This window comes from Balaenoptera ricei, chromosome 5, assembly GCF_028023285.1.
Source record: "Balaenoptera ricei isolate mBalRic1 chromosome 5, mBalRic1.hap2, whole genome shotgun sequence".
Taxonomy (NCBI): domain Eukaryota; kingdom Metazoa; phylum Chordata; class Mammalia; order Artiodactyla; family Balaenopteridae; genus Balaenoptera; species Balaenoptera ricei.
In genome coordinates this window covers 78619081-78639333 of record NC_082643.1, presented here as the reverse complement: position 1 = coordinate 78639333, position 20253 = coordinate 78619081, and the positions used below count along the sequence as shown (strand labels likewise).

Genomic DNA, 20253 nt, shown 5'->3' with positions numbered 1-20253 from the left:
GCCCTGCCACACACTAACATTGAGACTTCGTGTGCAAAACTAGCCTCTCTTTGCCTCAGTTTCTGGATCCCTAAAATGGGCACAAGAGCAGCTCATTACAAAAAGCCTAGTTGTGAAAAGTAAATAGGCTAATGTCCTAAAACAGTACCTGGCAGAAAATAGCACTTACAAAATGTTAGCCATTATTAATTCTTTACAAAGAGTGAATAAAGTGAGGAATGAACTCTAAAAAATTAATAGTTTAATCTTTAATGGTTAGTTGTTATGTGGAATTATGTACCAGACACAGATAAAAGACCTTGGGAGCCAGAGAGAAAGACACGTTAACGTTTTATTTACGTTTGCTACTATTCGTCTCATGATATAGGTTCAGATTTTCTCAGAAAATAACATCAGTTCCTACAGTAAAGTATTTCTCAACTTTTTCTTTATCATCTCCCCTCTAAGGAGAAATATTAATTTTAATTTAGCTGATTGAATTAATTTTAATTCAATGTAATTTTTTCCTATGGAGAAAAATTAAATACTAAAGAAAATAAGATTTTGTTTAGGATTGAGTTTTGGAGGGCCACAAACCATTGTAACAGCCAAGATGTTTTTGGTCCCCAAGAACCAATTTTCACCCTTTTGGAGGCTCTGTCACCTGCATTGAGAATGTATGCTATAGTAATTTATTGTCTTTGGAAAGACCAAGTTTCATTTTTTAAACAAAAAGTATCTGTAATCACTTTTATTAAAAACTGTATGGTGACTGTGCAGAATAGTTTGCTATTTGAAATTAATATCTCTCTCTTCCTAATAGATGAGAAGGGATTTACAGCACTGGGACAGTGCTCTACAGCTGGCAAAACGTTTAGCCCCAGACCAAATACCGTTTATTTCAAAAGAATATGCTATTCAGCTTGAATTCACGTAAGTACTTGTCTTTTATATGTTTCAGTCAGTATCTAATTATTGAATATCTTCAATTCTAAACTGCTGTTCATTATAAGGCCATTGATTTAATAATTAAATCCATTGATTTAATAATTGCTTCTTAGGTGGAAAAAGCCATGTTAATTATACATCAGAAAGTGTTTTATTCTAACTAATGATGTCTTATCCATGTATTTATCCACTTGCATTTTCAGCATCAAAGTCAAGTTTGGGTGTAAGCCTTTTCTATATTTAGAGTCTGAATATTATTTTGAATCACATTTGGCCAACAACAGTTACACATAAACATTGGGGTGACTCTGCTTTTCTTAACCTATGCCCATGACCTTGACCTCTTTGAACACTTGGAGGATTTGCAGTGTGATTTCAAGGCACGGCGAAAAATACCAGGCTTTGTTCTACAACTTCTATTTGCTTAAATTTGTACTTTTTCTTTTGTAAATTGAATTGCACATGGATAAAAATTCAACAGTTAATGTTGAAAATCAAGCCAGAAACTTTTCACAGGTGGATATGTAGTGCTTGAATAATAATCCTTCATGATGCGTGATGAATAGGCTTCACAGATCTTTCCTACCTTTGAAAATGCCATAATCTATTCTGAGAGATTTAGAATTTTCTAGTGCTGTTAATTGCTAGATGGTCTTAACTGTCAGTAGTCTTAATCGACAGACTATACATTTTTATTTCAATGCTGCATAAAAGTGTAATTTTAGAGGCATTCAAGATCCAACTGTAAGCTCACCCTCAGCCATGGTTAATGCCACTAATGCAGATACCTGCAGAGACAAAAAATGAATAATTCATTTGCAAATATAAGTTCACAGGTATATGTGCAATGGCAGTTACATCACAACTGGACAATTCCTTTTGACATTTATTATAGGATACATTCCAATTTCAAAAACTATAAAATGGGGAAAATACTGTTTTTTGAACAAAGAAAATATGGTTCTAGCATTTAAAAAAAACATTTTTATATAGTTCCACTTTGTTTTCTATAGACTTTAGATTCATTGAGAATGTTGACAGATAATAGTTGTAGAAATTATTCCATCAAAAGTATTCTTTCATTTCTAACCAAGATACCTTATTTAAAATTTTCCATTTTGCAAATAAAAACTTTTTGGAGATTTTATTTCTTCTTAGTCAACCTTGATCTAAATTTGGCACATTTCTGCCTCTTATACAGTTAATCCATATGTTGAAAAGGTCAAATAGGAATCTTAGTACATAACACAACGGACAAGGCCCTCCGTGTCTGTCCTGAGAGTAACTGGGTCTTAGAGTAAAGAGAAAAGGGTCATTACACTGGGAGATGACCCACCATCTCCTGTCAGAGCACAAACACCCAAGTAAGCCCTGGAACCATCTAGAAAACTTCCATTGTCTCTTCTTTCAGGAGAATCAAAGTTGTTTTTTTTTTTTTTTTTAATTAATTTATTTATTTATGGCTGTGTTGGATCTTCGTTTCTGTGCGAGGGCTTTCTCTAGTTGTGGCAAGCGGGGGCCACTCTTCATCGCAGTGCGCGGGCCTCTCACTATCGTGGCCTCTCTTGTTGCGGAGCACAGGCTCCAGACGCGCAGGCTCAGCAATTGTGGTTCACGGGCCTAGTTGCTCCGCGGCATGTGGGATCTTCCCAGACCAGGGCTCGAACCCGTGTCCCCTGCATTGGCAGGCAGATTCTCAACCACTGCGCCACCAGGGAAGCCCGAGAATCAAAGTTTTTGTAGCAGACCCTCAAAAACTGTCTCGTTACAGTCAGATGAGCTGAGCCAGTTGAAAGCCTGTGATGTTGTTGATATTTTTTAACCCTTTCTGCTCGACACTTCACCGTGAAGCCACCAATTCCCAAAACTTTCACTGCTATTTCTGTGCTGACCCCTGGACCCTGATCTAGATACACAACCCAGCCCCCCAAATCAGGAGACTTTCCCTTGTGATAATAGTAATGAACTAAGTATATCTCATCATCATCCGATATCCCAGTAGCCACCAGCTGCTGATTTTGATGCTAAGGTCCTAGGCCTGTGCTCAGTTCCATCAGTCTGTTTTATTCTGCATCCAAGACATTGATTAGATCAAAGCAGGACCAGTCTGTCACCTGTGGGAGGGATTTAGCTCCCCAGTCTGGCACTAGAATAATGAGCTAGATCCACATGAGAGTTCCAAAATAATAATAAAGTGAGTGAACTAAAATACCATAAAAATAAAGTGAGAGTTCCAAAGTCTTTATTTAGCATCTCCTAACTGGGTTTGCCCAAGGAAAACCTCAGGTTCCTGAAGGAGGAACCATCAGGAGACATCTCTAGCTGTGTTGATGTAATTGGGTCCAAATATTAGAAATTCCCACCTAGGAACACTGCTGACTGTGAAGCCCTGGGCTGTCCAAAACAAAGTTCTCAATCGGCTTCTCTTCCAGAAAATTCCTTGTAACCAACAGATGAGGAAACTGAGTGAGGCTGAGAGAGGTTGAATAACGGGTCTAAGCTGATAAGGTGGAGCTCAAATAATGCCATTTTCAGAGCTGGTTAATTTATTATGGAGGAGATGATTTCTCAGAGGACAGTGGATCTCCAAATGGATCTTAAGCAAATCACTGATCCATTCTGTTCCAAGCAATAAAAATGAATTGAGGTAATAAATATGACTTCTAGATATGCAGATCCATGTTAGCATTGGTCATGGGAATAGGGAGTGGTATGATTTATTTCACGTATAATACTTCTTATCAGAATAAGAACCAGGGCCCCTAATACTGTCATCCCCAGTGTTTTCCTTCATTTCTACCCAGGTTCTCTCAATACATATTGTACTTATAAATATTGGGTGTTTGGAAAAAACATTCTTTTTTATGGTCACATGATGGTCTTTAGTGCCCCAAAGGAGATAATTAAGCAAAAGTGACCCATAAAATTTAATGCACCTCTCCAAAATGCCTAGCATACTGCAAAGTTAGTACCTTACAGTCTTCGCACGGTCTAAAGAGTCATGTACCAAAATGTTCATTGCAGCTCTGTTTACAATAAATATTTTTAAAGTAGCAAAATAATGGACTGCACTTGAAAGAATGCATGTATAAATGTTGTATATCACAACTTTTATGTGCGTAAGCAATTCAGTGACAGCTGATCTTTTAAATCTTGTATATGTAAATAAGATACTTAAATGTGTATTAAAATTCACATTTTTTTTTCAGGGGTGATTATGTAAATGCTTTGGCTCATTATGAGAAAGGAATAACAGGTGATAATAAGGTAACCTTGAATAAAGATAAGATATGCATAATTACCTTTGGGTTTATTGTTAGTTTCCTTTAAAAAATAATCTTATTTGCATTGTATTTATTCCCTATATAGCAGGTGAGCCTTTTTTCAGTTCATTAACAGCTTTGCAAGGATATGGTTAAATCATTTTAAAACACTTAGAACTCTTAAAAACTGAAGTTGACAATATTTTTGTCAGTCTGAAAAAGCTATGTTTCCCATTACACCCTAATTATGAGCTTCATATTAAGGTTGGGAGTAAGATTTTTATCCCTTCCCAGTTACAGGCTAGCTATGATTTTCATAAAGCTGTTCCTTTTACTCTTAAAAAGTTTCAATAACCACTTTGAAAGTGAATTCCCAGTCCATAAAAGTTTGTTCTGCCATTTCATTCCTTATGCTGTATCTTTTATGATGAACCTGGTAAGCATGTACTTTACCCACCATTCCAGTCCATTCTCCCATCCCAGACAATCCCAGAATTTTAGCTCAAGAAGCTAAATTTTGTGATAAAAATTGATGTTTTTTTTTTTAAATTGATATTTTTAAGTTAGGTGATGTCAAGATTGAAAATCTTTTTCTTTTCTATATTATATCTAGCATTTTATTACAAAAGTAATACAATTTCAGTATAGTCAATTTGAAAAATCACCAAAGTATGTTAACCTGCAAAGTGAGAGTCCAACGTTCTCTCCTCCATCCACACTCCTTAATGGTAACCACTGTTCATGATTTTATATATTTCCATCCAGAATCTCTGCTAAGCATACAGATATGTATATAATAGGGATTTTTACTAAAAATGAAATCATTCACTTCCATTCATTCAGCAAAGATCAACTGAGAATCCATTCTGTGAAAAGCAGCATTTTGCTTTATGGTCTTTCCAAATCAATACATTATGAATGTTTTAATTTTTTAAGAGCTTCTAAAATTTCATTGTTTGGATGTACCATGGTTTTTTCATCCACCCCCTTATTGATTATATTGTAGTTGGGGTTTTGTTTCTATCAAAAACACCACAGTGAATATTCTACCTAGTATATATATCTTTAGCTACTTAAAATAGTATTTCTGCAGGATATATTCTTACAGGTGAAATTTCTAGGTCATAAAACATGTGCTTTTAATTTTTTATACTGCTAGATTGCTCTCCAAAAGAACTTGTAGTAATTCATCCAGCTGTTAGTTGTGTAGGAAAGTGTCTGTTTCCCTCACATTTTCAACACTACCAATCTCTACCAATTTGATCAGCCAAAAAAAAGAGGTTATTTCATTTTACTTTGTGTGTGTTTGATTATTAGTGAAGTCAAGCATGTTTTATTTATTTATTGGCCAATTGTATGTTTTTTTATGAATTGCCTGACTATATCCTTTGTTCATTTATCTCTTGGGGTTTTGACATTTTCTTTGTTTGGCTGCATCTATTTAAGTTCGTCCTTAATTGTGTTATTAAAGACAGTCACCACTAGTCACATGTGGCCATTTAAGTTATTTAAAATTAAATAAAATATAAAATTCAGTTCCTCTATCACAAAATAAATAAATAAAGGTTTTTATGTTTCATCAGGCCTAGTAGAGAAATTTTCAGTTTGATAAATATTTTCTCTCTTAATGTTATTCATACATAGCATTTATGCTATGTGCCCAGTATATTTCCTCTCACATAAAATTTTATACCAAGAAGACATACAAAGAGATGCAAGGTATTATGACAAAGGGGCAGTAAAAATTTGGTCTTGAGCACAAAAGGTCTAGACTTCTAAAGAAAAAAATATAACTTTACAACAGGTGATTTTTAAAAAAAGACTCAATGTTATTTCAAAATCTTGAGATTTGCCAGAAAAGGATTAATGAAAGTAAACCATAACCTTTGGGCTCATTTTAGATTTAAATTGTTTGGCTAGAATACATCATTTTAAGTTAGGGTCTGATTCATTAGTTATTTGCCTTCTAATTTCAGGAACATGATGAGGTATGTCTGGCTGGCGTGGCCCAGATGTCCATAAGAATGGGAGACATCCGCCGAGGGGTTAGCCTGGCCCTCAAGCACCCCAGCAGGGTCCTTAAAAGAGACTGTGGAGCCATACTGGAGAATATGAAGGTGGACTTTTCTGTGAATAAATATTCATGTGGTCTCGTACATAATAAATTTAGTATTTTGACAATCTCATATTATTTTAGCAATTTTCAGAAGCAGCTCAACTCTATGAAAAAGGTCTCTACTATGACAAAGCAGCATCTGTTTACATCCGCTGTAAGAATTGGTAAGAAATTGCTAAAATTTGTTCTGAGCAGGTGTGGAAATGAATGTGTGTCGATGATCCCCCCACTGGTTTTCTTGCTGCTCCTCCCAGCTGTACAACTATTGCCTCTATCTGGGCCTTCCTTCCATCTCCTCTTTTTCTTTTTAGATGAGTTCACATTAATAGTTTCTTTTCCAAAGAACAGCACATTTCCTTGGTTTAATATGGGGAAATACCTGATCAGATAAATTGCTAGAATAAAAAAGCCCTATTGTCCCCAAAGAGTTAATGAACTAACCTTCATTTTCCCACAGAGGGTGGGCTAGTGGGGTTGGGGGCCGGAGAAAGAGCATTTTTTTTTTTTTTTTGCCAGCCGTCATATAAAACTATTTATTCATAAATATTTTCCAAAATGAAAATAGGTTTACCAAAAAAATTAAATCTTTTACCTATAGGAGGCCAAGATTTTTTAAAGATCACGATAACTGTTTTTTGAATCCTAAAAACTAATATCTGATTGTAGGAAGTTACTTTTAGAGCAAATGTAGTGCTGATATTATTCTCCTAAACCTACCTTTCTAGGGCAAAAGTTGGTGAACTTCTGCCTCATGTTTCTTCTCCAAAGATTCACTTGCAGTATGCCAAAGCTAAAGAAGCAGATGGAAGGTTTGTACAATTTCTCAATTTTATACAAATTTAAAAGAATGTTTTATAAATTAACTATTGATATTTGCAACCCTCTAAGAAAGGCAAAGCACAGAAAGACAGAAAATATCTTTACTCCTCACCTGGCTTGAAGTGCCAGACTATTAAATTTTTCCCACACTTTTATATACCTCAGTCAATCCTTTATGTATTCATATATGGACTAAAATCTCATTTTTACTTGAGGGTTAAATATTAGAAGTTGAAATTTTGATATAATATGGCATGAAAATGAAGTTAGGCAATAGTCATTTTATTAAGGACGATAACTTACAGATGCAGAGGAAAAGAATACTGTTTAAGCCATAAAACAGTATTAAAATATAGCAATGGATAGTTGATATCCTGAATATACAGATATTTCCTGGAACTTTAATACAAGAAACTCAAAAGCACTAGGAGGAAATGGGCTAAAGACAAGGAAGAAATACAGTTATGAAATTATATTTTATGCAAACGTGAAAAAGTTCTATCTCACTAACAGTAATTAAATTAAAGCAAACAGTATATCATTTTAACTTATCATATTGGGAAAAGATTTATTTTAAACTAATAACCATATTGTCAAAAAGCACTTGTTTTACATGACTGATGAGACTGTAAATTTCTAAAGCCTTTAGAAAATTGTTTAGCGATATGTATTAAGAGATTTTTAAAGGTTACTTCCTTCTACTTTTAGAAAAGTAACCTTAAGAAAGAGATATACACTAAATGTCTTGTTAAAATGCAAAGAGCTAGAGAGCTCATGGGGACTGAACAGAAGTCTTGAGCTCCATCTAGAGGTCAACACACAATGATTTTATATATCACTGTTAAGCTATATCTCTAATTGTGAAAAATTCCTTATTTTCTGTTTTCTAAAATAAGCCTGTATTACTATTATAATCTTTCCACTCTAACAAAAACAATAAAATGTAAAAAAATTGTATATATATGGTTCAGATGAGAAAACGGTAAAATTGGTATTTTACTGTTAGTTTATCAAACCTCTGAAAAGTACATATTTTAGTGAAATGGTTCCTGGTATTCTTTCTGATAAAAAATGAAGAAGTTCAAGAAAAATAAGCAACCACTGTCAATAAAAAAGTGTCCCAAACGTTTATTGACATTTTTCCCCCAAATGTGACAGTGTTAAGAAAGTTTGTCTGAAATAAGTATCTCTTATAGATACAAAGAAGCTGTTGTGGCTTATGAGAACGCAAAACAGTGGAACAGCGTGATCCGCATCTACCTGGACCACCTCAACAATCCAGAAAAGGCCGTCAGTGTTGTCAGGGAAACCCAGTCCCTGGATGGAGCCAAGATGGTAGCCCGGTAACATAACGCATTAATAGTTTTGGACTTCCAAAAACTAACCTTAAAAGAGAGCCCCCGCTTCCTCTTATCAAATAAATCAATTCAAATGGAATACTTATTCTGTTTTTTGGGTTTTTTTTTTTTTAATTATATCTAAGTGTTTAAAATCAAAGGCTCTTTGTTGTGGTCAACGTATGAGAGTATGTTTTCCAAATATAAACATATGGTATAGAACTGCAGTTTACCAAATACATTTTTACTTTTAAATGGTTTCTCCTGGTTGAAAAAGATCTTATTTTGTAAATGACAAAATTCTTTTAAATGAGTCAAGTTCATTAAAGTACTTTGTTTCAGGTTTTTTCTACAGCTAGGTGACTACGGGTCTGCCATCCAGTTTCTTGTTATGTCCAAATGTAATAATGAAGCTTTCACACTGGCTCAGCAGCACAACAAAATGGAAATCTATGCGGACATTATTGGTAAATATCGTTGTTTTCCCTAATTCCTCTTAAAGACTTTATCAGAGGAACACTTTGACTCTTATGGTCTAATGATCAGATTTGTATATCCACAAGGACATGCACACACACCATTTATACACAGACACACACACCAGCTATATGTTACTTGTTAGATTTCAAGATCCCTACTATACCTTAAAGATGAGATGGAATTATAAGACCATTTTCAAAAATTAAGGTGTTTTGGGTGACTTCCGCGAGAGGCCAGATTTCCCAAATCCTGCTACTGCTCAAGGAACCTGGTAAAGCAAGGTTCCAAGATGAAGGTAATAGGAAATGCAGAATGATTTTTGAAAAAGTAAATGTTTTCATAAATTTTTTAAATTGAGTTATAAATTAAGAATATATGATATGGTTTTTAAAGATTTTGAAAGTACAAAAGAAAATTTTATATTCTGAGAATACCGGCTTATAGGTTTTCTTCCTATGTTTGTAATTAGTCTTAGAAATTACTGAAATAATTTTCAGATTTTTCACTTCATGGGCCATGTATAACATTATTTGTGGTGTGATTTTTCTTCTTTTTTTCCTTTTTTATTGTGGTAAAATATACATAACGTAAATTTACCATTTCAACCATTTTTAAGTGTACAGTTTGGTTGCATTAAGTACATTCGCATTGTTGTGCAACTATCACCACATCCATCTCCAGAACTTTTTCATCATCCTAAACTAAAACTATATACCCATTAAACAATAGCTCCCATTCCCCTCACCTCCCAGCCTCGTAACCACTGTTCTACTTTCTGTCGCTATGATTTTGACTATTCGTGGTACCTTTTATAAGTGGAATTATAATATTTGTCCTGTTATGTTATTTCGTTTTTTTACAACTCACAAAATGACCATAAGAACTGTTGGTGGGGTTCACGAGAAGATTTTTGTTTCAGTCTTCAAGGGAAGTAATAGGTAAAAGCATCTTCTAATATCTTAGGAAGTCATTCAGGTAATTGGAGAAAATAAAGAGCTAAAGAAAAAAAGGAAATACAGATAAAAGCAACATTACAAATATTAATGTTTAACATGACAGATGACATTTCTGTCCTAACAATTGCAAATCATCATTGCACTAAAGCATTTAAGGTTTTCTAATTTCAGAAGGATGTGGCTTATCCTAAATCATACACACACACATACATATACACACATATGCCCTCCCACTCCCAAAACATAACACACACTTTTCTTCACCTTTCTTTACTCCCTTCTTTTATAAACTCCATATCTGCCTTGGTCTGGAGACACGGAGCTGTTCTTATACTTTGGTGCCCTACTGGGCCTCCAACTCCCATGGGTAAACGTAAACAATGAATTGGAATTCCAGCAGCTTTGGGGTCTTCTGTGCTTAATATGTTTAAGCCTGTAAAAGAAAAACAGAAAAGGAACTTCCCTGGTGGTTAAGACTCCACGCTCCCAATGCAGGGGGCCCGGGTTTGATCCCTGGTCAAGACACTAGACCCCGCATCCCACAACTAAGATCCAGCGCAGCCAAATATAAATAAATAAATAAATAAATAAATATTTTTTTTAAAAAAGGAAAAACAGTAATTATCTTTAAATAGCATCTGTTGTCCCTTTGAGTATCATCTCCCTTGTCTGACAAATACATACAGACTATTGTTTAAACTGGGCATTGGAGAAAGGAGATGGATTACATTTGCATTATGGTTAACTTTGCTCCTGATTGTTCCGAAACCCTAGGGAAATCCTGGATTGTTCCTTGTTTTAGGAAATAAGATTGAGACTCTTAAAGAAAGATAAAAGTCACTAAGGGTAATGTCAAACCATAACCCAGCTTCTCACAAAGCGTCATAACTTCCTCTCCTGATTGTTATTTAGAGCGAAAAGAAGATGGAACAGAGTTGATATGTGGGGTTATTATGGTGAATGTGTTTTGTGATGAAAAAGACACTGATAATAATATTTGCTGTGAAAAGGTTTTCATCACCTCTTTTTAGATCACCTGTTTTTAGATCCTATTTTTAGATTAGCAATAAGAGGTAAACAAGTTTTGCTTAAATATTTTACTCAATGAATTTCTGTTGTAGGTTCTGAAGACACTACTAATGAGGACTATCAAAGCATTGCCTTATATTTCGAAGGAGAAAAAAGACATTTTCAGGCTGGAAAATTCTTCTTGCTGTGTGGCCAGTATTCACGAGTGAGTATTTGCCAAGAAAACATACTTTGGACTCCATAGGAATGATCAGATAAAATAAATAATGATATTATTAAAATAATGATAATCATTAAAATAACGATATTATTTTAAGTAATATCTTAAAATATATTACGCTCCCAGACACCCAGATTTGAAGTCTCAGAGTCAGCCTTAAACTCTTCCCCTCTCTCCCACACCCAGTCACATTCTGCCTTCGTAACCTCTCTCACAGCTCTCTCTTTTTCGTTCTACCTCCATGTAATCCAAACCTGGGTCACCTCGCTTTAGATTATGGCAATGGTTTCCTATTTTCCTTGTTTTTAGCTTCTCTGTCTATAACTCATTCTTCATTTTGTTCCCCAAATGGTACTAACTTTGACTGACAAAGAGCCCTTAAAGCAGGGGTTACGGTGTTCAAGCAATGGACGTAAACAAGTGAAGCTGCAGGGTCAGGCTGTGCACTCACTGAGTGACAGGGCAGGGACTGCTGGACGGGACGCGATTCGTCTGAAGGGAACAGCTGCTGCTCACCTCCAAAAAAGTGTTGCCATTCAGGAGTTTGGGCCTACTAGCTCAGATCATAGGATTTTTCACAAGAAACACAAGTCTGGGTCAATATTAAAATATAGGCCCAGATATTTGTATAACATCTCACTGGCCAAAGAAACATGTCTGTGTGTGAATTCAGCCTTCAGGCCATCAATTTGCTGTTCTGGCCTCTTAGTTACTGAGTCTAAACTCCTTAGCTGGCACTCAAGAGAATTTCCGCAACTGACCAACCAGCCTGAACGTCCCAATCTGGCATCTAGCTTTTGCCGCTGAAGAATCCTACGCTCCCGCTAGCCTTTTCCCGTCCCTGTTCTCCACCTGGGTTCCTCTCTGCCCTCTTCCCCACCTTCCACAGACCTGTTCATCTTCAAGTCCTTTTCTTCTGTGTTATCTTCAAGATCATCCTCACGTCTAATCATCTTTTCTTCTTCAGACCACCTATAAAGCCAACTGGCAATACTGCCCATTTGCCTCTGAAACTTTTATAACTTTAAACGTCTTCATAGGTGTGGTGGTGTGGCATTCAGGAGTTAGACAACTATGGCTTAAAATAATTGATTATAATAATTATATTTTCATCACATCACATAGATCTCTCCAGTTAGATTGTACATGATACAAAGAGACGGCCTGGTATTTTCCATAGCATCTAGCACAGTCTCATATACAGAGCAGCAAGTTGTCAGTAAATATTTGTTGAGTGAATAAATGAATGAAAATAATTAAATCTTCCTACTGAAAGAGGGGACATTTTTCATTCTGATTTCATTTGAAATCAGAACTAGATTCTTCAAAGGGTCAACTGGATCCTTCCACTTTTTAAACTACACTCAGCCTTTTAAGTATATATTTTAAGACTCAGCACTGTGCAAGCTCCTGGTTGAGATGAAGATACTTTCACAAACTGTGATTACTTTGTTTGTGTGAAAACTTTGATTTTCCCAATGTGAAAGCAGTCCGAAAAATTTTAATTTCTATACAATTCTCATTTCAGGCACTTAAACACTTGCTGAAATGCCCAAGCTCAGAAGACAATGCAGCAATAGAAATGGCAATTGAAACTGTAAGTTAACTCTGGAATGAAACTTTCATGAATGCTAATTATTCTTTTAACTTTTTGAGGAAATTTCCAAACATTTACAAAAGTAGACCAAACAGCATAACAAACCCCCAGATACCCATCATGTCATTTCAACAGCTATCCGCACATGGCCAGTCATATTTTATTCATACACCCACCCTCTTTCCCTATATTATTTTAAAGCAAGTCACAGACATCATATCATTTCGTTTGTGGATACAAAATCTATCTCTAAAAGATAAGAACCTTTGCATTTTCTTTTAGGTGTAACTTGCATACAGTAAAATGCGCGAATCTTAAATATGCACCTCAATTAGTTTTTTCAAATAAAATCTGTGTACACCTGTGTAACCTCCATCCAGATCAAGCTCCCCAGAAGGCCCACTGCTGCCTCCCAATCAGTGTTCCCCACCAGGGGTAACCACAGTTCTGACTTCTATTCTTATAGAGTGGTTTTACATGTTTATGAATTTCACGTAAATGAAATCATACATATGTTCTCTTTTGTGTCCAGTTTCTTTCAGTCAGTATTAAGTCTGCGAAAGCATCTGTGTTATCGTGTGTAGCAATAGTTCATTCTTATTCATTGCTGTGTAGTATTCCACCATATGACTGTCACAATTTCTTTACCCATTATTCTGTTAATGGACATTTATGTTGCCTCAGTTTGGGCATATTATGAATAAAGTTGCCATATTGCTGTTCATGTCTTTTTGTGTACATAAGCCCTCAGTTTTATAGGGTATATATCCATGAGTAGAATTATTAGGTCACAGAGTATATATATATATCTTCAGCAATAGTAGGTACTGCCAAACATTTTTTTCAAAGTAGTTGTACCAGTTTCATTCTACCAACAATGTAAAAGAATGTAGTTGCTCCCCATCTTCACCAGCACTTATCAGTCTATTTCATTGTAACTATTCTGATAGATGTGCAGTGGTATCTTGTATGGTTTTAGTTCATTTTTCTAAAGAATAATGAAAGTGAGCATTTTTTCATGTGTTCATTAGCCATTCAAATATCCTCTTTTATGAAGTTCTGTTCAAGTCTTTTTTCTAATTTTTAATTGTATCATCTCATTCTTACTGATTTGTAGGACTGTATTATATATTCTGGATACAATTTGTTTCATCAGATAGATACATTGTTGTAACATGTATCAGTACTTTATTCCTCTTAAAGCCTAATAATATTTAATTGAATGTGTACACACTACATTTATCCATTCATCAGTTGATACACATTTGGGTTGTTTCCACTTTGGGGCTATTATGAATAATGCTGCTGTGAACATTTGTGTACAAGTTTTTGTGTGGACATGTGTTTTCATTTCTCTTGGGTATATACCTAGGAGCAGAATTGCTAGGCCATATGTTAAGTCTATGTTTAACATTTTGAGGAACTGCCAAACTGTTTCCCAAAGCAGCTACACCATTTTACATTCCCAGCAACTACGTATTGGGGTTCCAGTTTCTCCAACAATAATTTCTTGATATTGCTCCTTTGCTCTTGCTGTTACCCACACCTTGGACGCCCTCCCTCCTGCACCCCTGCCTCCTACCCAACATGCAGGACCCACTTCACACGCCACTCCCTGTAAAGTTTTCCTGAACTGTCCTCTGGATGAAATTTCACCCTCCTTAGAATCCTGTAAGTACTCTGAACCTTACTTACTGCTGCAGTTAACCCCCTTCAGATTAGTAGTTCCTCAAGGTCAAAGGCCCATCTCTTTATAGAGTGTTTAGCACATTGTGGACACTCAATAAATATTTATTGAAACTACTATGTAGGTGATATTAGTTTCCTTCCCATTCCTTTATTCCTTTATCTTCTTTCCACCTTGAGACCCCTCCCCTGAAAAAAAAAAAATCACCTTTACTTGTGACATGCATTTTCTCACAACCTGTGCATTTGTACCTGCTGATTCTCAACCAGAAGGCATAGCCCTTAATCATTTGAGAACATCTTTAAAATGTTCATACTTCACTCACTCCCACCCCCATCCTCTACACCTCAGGGTTCTGAAATACCTTCTTGGTGTGTGTGTTGGAGAAGGGGGCCAGTAATAGACCCCTAGTCGGGAGTCATCACCTGAGAGAACCCACGATAGGGATGGGAAAGATGGGTCTGTACAGCATCCGACGGTTAGCTTTGTCCGGGGCCTGCTCACCTCCTTGCAGTCAGCTTCTGCCTTCACCACTCCATAAACCTTCTCTAAAAGGTCCCCACTGATCTCGTCCTTGCTAAATACGGACGTCCCTTCTCAGCCTGCACCCTACCCCATGTTATGGCAGCATTTTACGCTATGATAGCGCATCTTTCTCGAACTTTTTACTCCCTTAGAACACTGCTCCTCCTGCCTTCCAGGTGCTCCTCCTGCCTTTCAGGTGCTCCTCCTGCCTTTCAGGTACTCCTCCGATGGTCCCTTCTCAGCCTTCTTCTCTGGCTCCTCTGCCCGTCAGTGGACGTGTCCTCAGCATTCTGTCTCCACCCTTCTTTTAATTCTGAGTGGCCACATCTGTTCCCTGCTGGCTCCCCTTTCCATCTATCCTAATGTCTTGGGTGTGCTCAAGTCCCTGAAATTCAAACTTAACTGGGCATCTTATATTTTTTTGTTTGCTTTATCTGGCAACACTGCCTGTTTGGCACCAGTCCAAGCCCTTTGTGTGTATTAACTTGTTTAATCCTTACAACAATTCTGTGAGTTGTTATACCAACAATTCTGTGGTATTATTTTTATCCTCTTTGAGGTCCCAAGAGTGACCTGCTCTGGATCACACAGGTTATCTTTTGACCTCAGGCAGGCTGACCCCAAAGCCCTTGCTTTAACCATTTCTCCGTACGGGCTTATTCACCCAAAGCCACGCACAAAAGCTGTCGAGGTGATGAGCTCTACCTTCTCTTCCTTCCTTAGAGCAGTGGCGAGAGCAGAGGCAACAGATTGGTCAAAGCTTAGCTTTCCTACACTGGGGATGACCACGGTCAGTGGAGCGTGTAGAAATTCTGCAGCCCGAGAGCCTCTGTCCCCACAGGTTCACGGCCACCTCTTCTGTGCTCAAGTCTACTGATCTCATCCTTCCTCTCCTGCACAAAGAACTTCCGAACTTTTCCTTACACTTTCCCGGAGGGGTGGCAAGCTAGGCCACATGTTGCTCTGTCCCTAATGAGTTTCCTTCCTTTTCCGGTAGCTTTTCTCACTGTATCGCTAATGTGACTGCGCTGTTCAGTGTTCCTTCTCCTTGGCTGAGCTCCAGTTGGGTTCTTGGCTCACCTCTTTTTTATAGACACAAGACTCTTAAGCCTCCTAATCTTGTCAGTAACTATTCCTACTATCTAAATCTAATACATTTCCGTCCTCCAATTTGATAAATAATTTCCCCGATCAACACCGCCCAACACGGCAGTGATTTAACTCAGAGCTTTATGGAGATGACTCTCAAATCCAGATTTCCAGGCCAAAGTCCTCTCCAGAACTCCACCCCACATTTCCAGCTGCCTGCCCTCTTCTGGGACCCTCTGGCCTTACTTTTATTTCTACTTTAAATTACACGTAGCCATATGCAAGTGCCTTTTCTCGGGGAGCTGCTGGAGATGAGGCACTTGGAGGTATATTGTTGTACAAGGTCCAGCTCCTGTGCTCAAGATGGCACTCTCTCCATGTCACAGTCACTTATCTTAAGAAAGTTTTTACTGAAACATCCAAGAAGTACATTCTCTCTGTGTGTAAAAAAAATACCACAGTATTTTGATACGGCAACTTAGAAAAGCTATAGCTTCTAAGGATGGATTTTTATTAATGGAGACTCTACAAATGAATGGAGACATACCCTGAGCTTACATCATGTTTCAGGCACTTGACTATAGGTATTTTTCCACAATTTTTAAATTTCGTCTCCTCAGTAGATTATTTGTCCTCCCCCCCAGCGCCGTCCACGACCACCCCTTCCTAAGTTTAAGATGCTGGACTTATTGTTTCTTTCTCTTCCTAAACAGGTTGGTCAAGCCAGAGATGAACTGCTGACCAGTCAACTGATAGACCACCTTATGGGGGAGAGTGACGGCATGCCTAAGGTACTAAAAGTGTTTTCGCCACTGAGATTCTCAAGTATCTTAGTTATGGTTTTACTTTATTCTGTTTTTATCTGTTAGGACTTTTGCATCATAGATGTAAAAAATTTTCTTTCTGGGTGCAGCTTTAGGTCATCTAGGCAGACCCTGAATTTTAGATATTGTGTACATTCACTCTTTGATATTGGCATTGCCCCCTGTGAAATAGCCACGCCCTTCTGGGTAACAATCCTCACCACCCACGATTTTTCTCAAATGTTATAGAGTTTTATTTATTCTAGGAATTATGAAAATGATTATCAAAACCATGAGTTAGCACTAATCCCTAAAAATCAGTGTACTTTGTTCATATTTCAGAAATTTGGGGACTTAATAAAAATCCTATTTACCTTAAAAGTAACTCACTGAAAATATAAAATAGAAATAAATCATTAAGAACATGTTTTCGAAATAGGTGAATTGGATTTTGTGCAGAAGTTGGTCTTCTCTCAGTCCTAAGGAGGACAGACTCCTTTCAGAACGCCCCTAGAGCCTTTTTTTTCACTTTTGCTTTGGTGTTTTAAGGGGATCTGCTTGTGAAAGAAACTCGAGTACAGTTGACCCTTGAATGACACGGGTGTGAACTGCACAGGTCCGCTTATACACAGATTTTTTTCAATAGTAAATACTATAGTACTACCCGATCTCAGGTTGGTTGAATCCGAGGATACAGAGGAACTGCAGATACAGAAGGGTGACTATAAATTAAACACTGATTTTCAACTGCGTGGAGGTCGGCGTCCCCTAACCCCAGCACTGTTCAAGGGTCAGTTGTAAGTGATTTGGATACAAGGTGCTGGAATGTCATAGCTGGAGAGGATTGTAGCCATCCTGATCCCTGAGTCCATTTTCTGTATTTTACAGATAAAGACACTGAGACCCAGGGAGGCTAAGTTAATCTGCCAAAGGGCACAGGCCCTTAAACTGTGCCGAACCACCTCACCTTATGTCCACTTATTCTAATAATCAGCAAACCAGCATCAAGTATGTGAAATCGTTTAGAGTTAACATAGGAATAGAAAATGGGCCAAAGAAAATTTTATAGGCCAGAAAAATTTATATAGGTGTAAAAATTTTTGAAATCTTGCGAAGTTGGTACATTGTATAAGAGCACCTTTCCGTTTGAAGCACACGAGAGAGAACTCTGTGGACTTGGGTTAGCACACAGACTCTGAAGCCAGACCACTGCGGTTCAGATCCTGGCTCTGGAGAGGTGCTGCTGTGTTTCAGTTTCTCATCAATGAAATTAGTACAGAATCGCACCTTCCTCCCAGGAAGGGTATGAGGATTTAAACGAGTTATTACTTCTAAGGATACTTAGAATATTTACCTGGCACATATTAAACCCCGAATAAATACTTGATAAATAATTCTTTGTTGGCTTTAAAAAAAAACAATTTCAACCCTCAGTTACTGGGAAGTGAATGTGATTCTAACTGAAATGCAAAATTTTAGATGTTTCTCCACTTAGCAAATGCAGAAAGTGATGTTTCTCTAACGGCTTGTACGTCAGGATGCCAAGTACCTGTTCCGCTTGTACATGGCCCTGAAGCAGTACCGAGAAGCCGCCCGGACTGCCATCATCATTGCCAGGGAAGAGCAGTCTGCAGGTAGGTCCCCAGTAGGCATGCTTTTCTCCCCAAACAAGCAGTAGAAGCCAGCTCCAGCCCCTTCTCTGTCCATTTCTAATCTAGGCTTGCTTTGAACCCAAAAAGCTAGGCGGATGGCCATTTCTGGGCTTCAGGGAAGTGAAATAATTCACCATCACAGAACAGCTCCACTGAAGCCTTCTCATGTTAGGTGCTAGTTCCTCTCCTCCTCACAGTTCTGTCTCCTGGATGGCGACTTCTCTGACCTCTCCAGCCCACAGAGCCCCCTGCACTTTCACTACACTTTCTTTCCATCCCAGGTATTTGGCCTTAACAATATAAAACATATTACAAGGTGGAAGACAGTGTGGTATTCTTATTGACCTAGTTCTTTATAACACGCAGGGACTGTTTATAGAATCTCTAGAATGGTTCTGTTCATATCTATGCTCTGTAAATACTCATTGAAAAAGTCAGAATTAGTCTGACATCTTCACTAATTTTTGCAAGCTGATTCTTTCAGATGTTCATAAATATGGAATACAATTTTGGAAAATATGGAATCAAATCTCATTCTTTATTACTTAGTAACTTAATAAGATGATTAACAAAATCCACCTGTAAAATGGTGGCCCATAGAAAGTCCTCAGATTTCATCCTTTGCAGTAATGTCATCTTACCACCTCTTTTCAAGGAAACTATCGGAATGCACATGACGTTCTCTTCAGCATGTATGCAGAACTTAAATCTCAGAAGATCAAAATTCCCTCTGAGATGGCCACCAACCTCATGATTCTGCACAGTTACATACTAGTGAAGGTGAGGCCCTTTGAGTGACTTGGGACCCAGTCTGCCAGGTGCGCTAATCACCTGAAGGGCTTTCCTTCTGGGCTCCTTTCCATTGGATTAGAGCCATTTCCTAGATCTCTGTAGCGTTAACCGAAAAAGCAAGATACAGAATAATTATACAATATGCTGCCTTTTGTGTACCAAAAGGCAGAAAAATATATATTTTTTTCATTGCAAATAAAATTAGAAATATACTTTAAAAAAAACCTAGGAAAAATAGTTTCCTGAAGGGATCAAGGCATGGGGCAGAGGAGGCGTTTCACCAAACCCAGTCAGGGGAGAAGAGGAAGAACAGGTTTCTCCATATAGTATATCTTTTTATACTGTTTTGATTTTGAAGCATATAAATGTATTACTTGGTCAAAAAAAGATTTACAGAAAACATTTTTCTTTAACCAGAGCTTCCTAAGTTTATTAATTCTAGGATAGTGGATTTTATACAATTCCACTGTGTTTTAATACAATTTAGTTTTCATCTGAATATAAAATAGATATTCACTGAGAAAATTTAGAGAATATAGAAAAGTATAATGAAGAAATAACTTGCCCCCTTTAAATCCATCACCAGATATAACAATTGTTAACACTGTGTTGTATATATCCTCCATATTTCTAAAATACATGTGTGCACCCTTTTTTTTTTACATTAGGAATATATTTATGTCCATAAAAATCACTGATATTTTTTAATCAGTGATTTTCAATAAAAACAAAATAGAACATGCAAACCTGAAATACTTCTATTTACAATTTACATAAATATTATATGTGTGTATATATATATACACACACACATATATATATGTATATACACACACACACACACACATATTTATATACAGACACATATCTTTGTAAAAATACAGGTAGATGCCAACTTACATACTTTTCCAAATTTTCATTTATGTCAAAGTACATCTTCCCATATTAATGCTAAGTCAGT

At 37.0% G+C, this 20253-nt stretch overlaps 1 protein-coding gene across 3 annotated transcripts in view; it reads left to right on the top strand.

The window, feature by feature from the left end:
* WDR19 (WD repeat domain 19) overlaps positions 1 to 20253 on the top strand; it is an 83667-nt gene that overhangs the window by 47898 nt on the left and 15516 nt on the right. For all 3 annotated transcript variants that reach the window (XM_059923171.1, XM_059923173.1, XM_059923172.1), the window contains 12 exons: positions 803 to 912; positions 4137 to 4194; positions 6167 to 6307; positions 6388 to 6470; positions 7032 to 7115; positions 8322 to 8468; positions 8805 to 8929; positions 11020 to 11132; positions 12676 to 12744; positions 16759 to 16836; positions 18386 to 18482; positions 19156 to 19280. In XM_059923171.1, coding sequence (XP_059779154.1) covers positions 803 to 912; positions 4137 to 4194; positions 6167 to 6307; positions 6388 to 6470; positions 7032 to 7115; positions 8322 to 8468; positions 8805 to 8929; positions 11020 to 11132; positions 12676 to 12744; positions 16759 to 16836; positions 18386 to 18482; positions 19156 to 19280 — 1230 coding nt within the window. The remainder of the gene's footprint in view (positions 1 to 802; positions 913 to 4136; positions 4195 to 6166; positions 6308 to 6387; positions 6471 to 7031; positions 7116 to 8321; positions 8469 to 8804; positions 8930 to 11019; positions 11133 to 12675; positions 12745 to 16758; positions 16837 to 18385; positions 18483 to 19155; positions 19281 to 20253) is intronic.